Source organism: Pundamilia nyererei, unplaced genomic scaffold (genome assembly GCF_000239375.1).
Source record: "Pundamilia nyererei isolate P.nyererei 1_Seehausen unplaced genomic scaffold, PunNye1.0 scaffold00444, whole genome shotgun sequence".
Lineage (NCBI taxonomy): Eukaryota > Metazoa > Chordata > Actinopteri > Cichliformes > Cichlidae > Pundamilia > Pundamilia nyererei.
Genome location: NW_005187845.1, coordinates 85,395 through 88,991, shown reverse-complemented (window position 1 = coordinate 88,991; position 3,597 = coordinate 85,395). Strand labels below are relative to the sequence as shown.

Below are 3,597 nucleotides of genomic sequence, written 5' to 3'. Positions count from 1 at the left end.
GAGGGTGGGGGGTAGTTCCCTATATTTTTTTGCTAGGAGTTTGCAGCCCTATTAGTTAGGTTGTTTAATATTTCTGCTAAGTACTCTTTAAAATACCAGAATAGGGAGGGTGGTGCAGGTTTAAGTTTATTGAGCTGATCTGTGTTGCTGGACTATAAAATATTTTGGGTGCAGTGTATTTTTTGCATACAGGTATAACAGAATGGCTTTAGTGTTTTGTTTTTTAAACTTGAGTATTGTCAGGGTTTCTGGGTCGTTGACCCAGTATTTTCAGTTCATGCCCACTGTTTATCCTCTGTACGTTCCACTTCCTGTTTTGTGTTACGTTACTCTGTGTGCATTATGTTCTAGTTCTTATTCCATGCATCGTTAGTTCAGTTGTGTTCAGCTGCTCACTCACCTGTCACCTATCAGTCATTGTTCAGCCAGTGTATTTAAGTCCTCAGTTCTCTCCGGGTCGGCGTCGTGTCATTAATGTTGTCACTGCTGTCTATGAACCTTGTTTGCCTTCCAAGTCCAGATCAGTCAGCCGTTCAGCCAGCCAGCCAGCCAGCCAGCCATCTCCTGTTTTCGTCATTCCTCCCTCACAATAAACACCCTGCATCTTCACCGTGACTCCTGCATTTGAGTCCTTCTCTCCACATCCACTCAGCAACCCCTAACAAGTATGAACTTATACAAAATGCAGCAAGATATTAAAAAAACAGTTTTATTGATTAAAAAAAAACACTATATTGGATTCATATCAGTATCGGAAGATATCCAAATTTATGATATCGGTATCGGACATAAAAAAGTGGTATCGTGCCATCTCTAGTCTGTATACATATCCGCATTCACACAACAGCATTTCTCACGCTAACGCTTAATTCTCACATGTATTTCAAGTTCAATGCCATGAAAAACGTATTTGCTCCGTTCTTTATTTCCCCACCTTTTTAAGGACACACTGACGTGTTTATTTAAACAAATGTTAATATTAGACAAAGGTAACCTGAATAAATGCAAGATGCAGATTTTTAAATGGACGTATTCATGGCACTGCTAACACTGCGCAGCTATTTCTTTCCAATATTAAACCTGGACCCTAACACCATGTAAAGGGTTAGGTATAATGAAGCATAAGATGTATGTCTATCTGTCTCTCCATAACCTTCAGTCTCTTTCACAATTCTGTGATAATATTACTAATAATGGTGATAGTGGTGCTGGAAGCATGGTGATGACTTCGATGATACTGATGATGATAATGATAATAGTGATGACTTTATTGGTGATAAACACAATGGTTACTTTCAGGAGATGCACCAGCTGTCCCGGCTGGAGAAGCTTGCTTGCCATCCTCTGGATAAAGGACTTCACATTGTCCACAACCCGCTGCTAAAACCAGTGAAGGAGGTGCTGGAGGGCGGGCTCGGTGCACTTTTTAACTACCTGAGAGCAGGGTAGCTTGTAACAACATAAGAAATGGATTTAGAACTTTTTCAATACATTTTAACTACTTAAAGTGTTGAATAGGGAGCAGGAGTTTTTAAACTACCTTAGAGCTGCAGAATGGACTTATAGCCACCCCAGTGATTTGTGCGAGGCGGGGCTTTTGTTGTTCTTAAACAACCTGTGGGCTTGGAACAGGGGCAGGTGACTGAGATGACTGAGCATGTGTCCAAATGGATGTATGTAGACTAGTAAAATTTTTCTTAAAGAGAAGTAACTTTGAATCCCTGAAGAGGTTCACATATGACTGCCAGCACTGATAAGTGGACTGGACAGTATGGTCCAGCACCTATTAACCCTCCGACCAGTTTCCCCAGGAAACAGGCTCAGCCCAGTCAGTCCTCATGTTCTGATCTTACATCATCAAACAAGATCCAGATGAATACGATCAGCTAGTGGTTCTTATCCCTGTGCTTAGGACTCATTCACTGACACTTCCTGTCATATTTCTGCTCATCTGAATTTATTGAACTGGATATTTCTTTTAACTGTATTGATTATGCAGAACTTGGCACTGCATTTACCCCTTTTATAGCTCTTCCAAAGACCTTTAGATAATACTGACATCATATGTTAACCCTCTGCTCAGGTTCTAACTAGTCTCCTTACTCAGTGAGGTAGAGTTCAACTGTCACAGTTGACCAATATATGGACTGGTTATATTTAAGTAAATCTATACCTGCATAACCACATATGCATGTGACATTTCTACAAGTTCAGAAAAACAAAGTAGAAGATTGTTTTAGTTTCTTGTTATCTCACATTTCTACTATGGAGGACCACAAGAGCCGCGCGCATCGAAATAAAGAATTCTGTGCTTAAATAATGAATTGTAGAACAAAATCTGCATTTGTAAATTCATTTTTGAATTCCAATTTAATAAACTGATTTTTAAAATGCTTTTTAAGTCTTCATTTCAAAAACATTTTCAAATTCCACTTTGATAAACTTCATTTCAAAAATCTTTTTCGAATTGCACTTTAATAAACTGCATTTCAAAATCCATTTCCCTTTCCTGTTCGCTCAGGGATTAACATGTGGATTAGCAGTTGGATTAACAACTTCATTTTAAAAATCCTGCTGCTATTCAAATTAGCCACACTGTGGGATGTAAGGAACTCTCTGATTGGTTGGACAGATGTTGGCTGCCTGCCAGCCTGGATTTTTCTAGCTCATAGCTTTGCCCTGCTGAGAAGCCTGTGTGCTTGTACAAAGGCCGTTCAGCCTCGGGATTTACATTCGGCTCGACACGGATATGTGAAGGATGAAGGGACCCTGCAGCGAAACAGAGAGCCCAACCTCTGACTGAGTGCCTGTTTACGCAGTCTGACCACCTGTGAAGGTAACGTGCTAACATGGCTAACGCTAGCATCACCGCATGTAGCCCCGTTATTTTAAGGTCATTTTAGCTTATGAAAATTTTACGTCGCAGCTGTACGAGCTGGCTACGTGTTTTGTAAGCTGCTGTGCTCTTCACAAATAAAGCTGGAAGCAGCTCAGGCTATTAGAACCAGCACTGAGCCCTGTTACATTCATACAGTGTTAGAGCAACGGCTGCAACCTACAGCCTTTAAACTAGCGATTAAAATGCTGACAGTAAACTCGTCAGTCCAGATGTTACCACATTATTTTGTGATACTTAAGAGTTAAAACAACTGAGACAGGCTGATTAAAATAACAGCTGTCAGTTCTCTCATTCAATATATCAAGACTGGAGATCACACTACTGATTTCAGTTCATTTAATATGTGAGTGCACAGATTAATTCTCAACTGGACATAAATGATGATCAAAGGTTGTATATATGATGAGTTCATCCAATCCCAGCCTCTAAACACAGTGCGCTGAATCTTAGCTTTGAATGTCCAGTATATTCTAATCAGTGAAATGTAAGCATTCACTGAACCTACAGTATCTCAAATCACTTTTATTGTCACATCACATGTGCAGGTACATTGGTACAGCACATGCGAGTGAAATTCTTGTGTGCGAGCTTCACAAGCAACAGAGTTGTGCAAAATACAATAACATTAACAGGCAAAATATACGAATGGCTAAATCTGAAACTAATTAATATATGTACAATATATAATAGTATATGCA

At 39.7% G+C, this 3,597-nt stretch overlaps 1 protein-coding gene across 1 annotated transcript in view; it reads left to right on the top strand.

Annotated features, from left to right (window-relative positions):
* Positions 1-2,306, top strand: part of lrrc30a (leucine rich repeat containing 30a) — a 16,492-nt gene extending 14,186 nt beyond the window's left edge. Inside the window, exon 8 of the mRNA XM_005753620.1 lies at positions 1,300-2,306. Coding sequence (XP_005753677.1) covers positions 1,300-1,449 — 150 coding nt within the window. The 3' untranslated portion in view covers positions 1,450-2,306. The remainder of the gene's footprint in view (positions 1-1,299) is intronic.
* Positions 2,307-3,597: the final 1,291 nt, after the last annotated feature.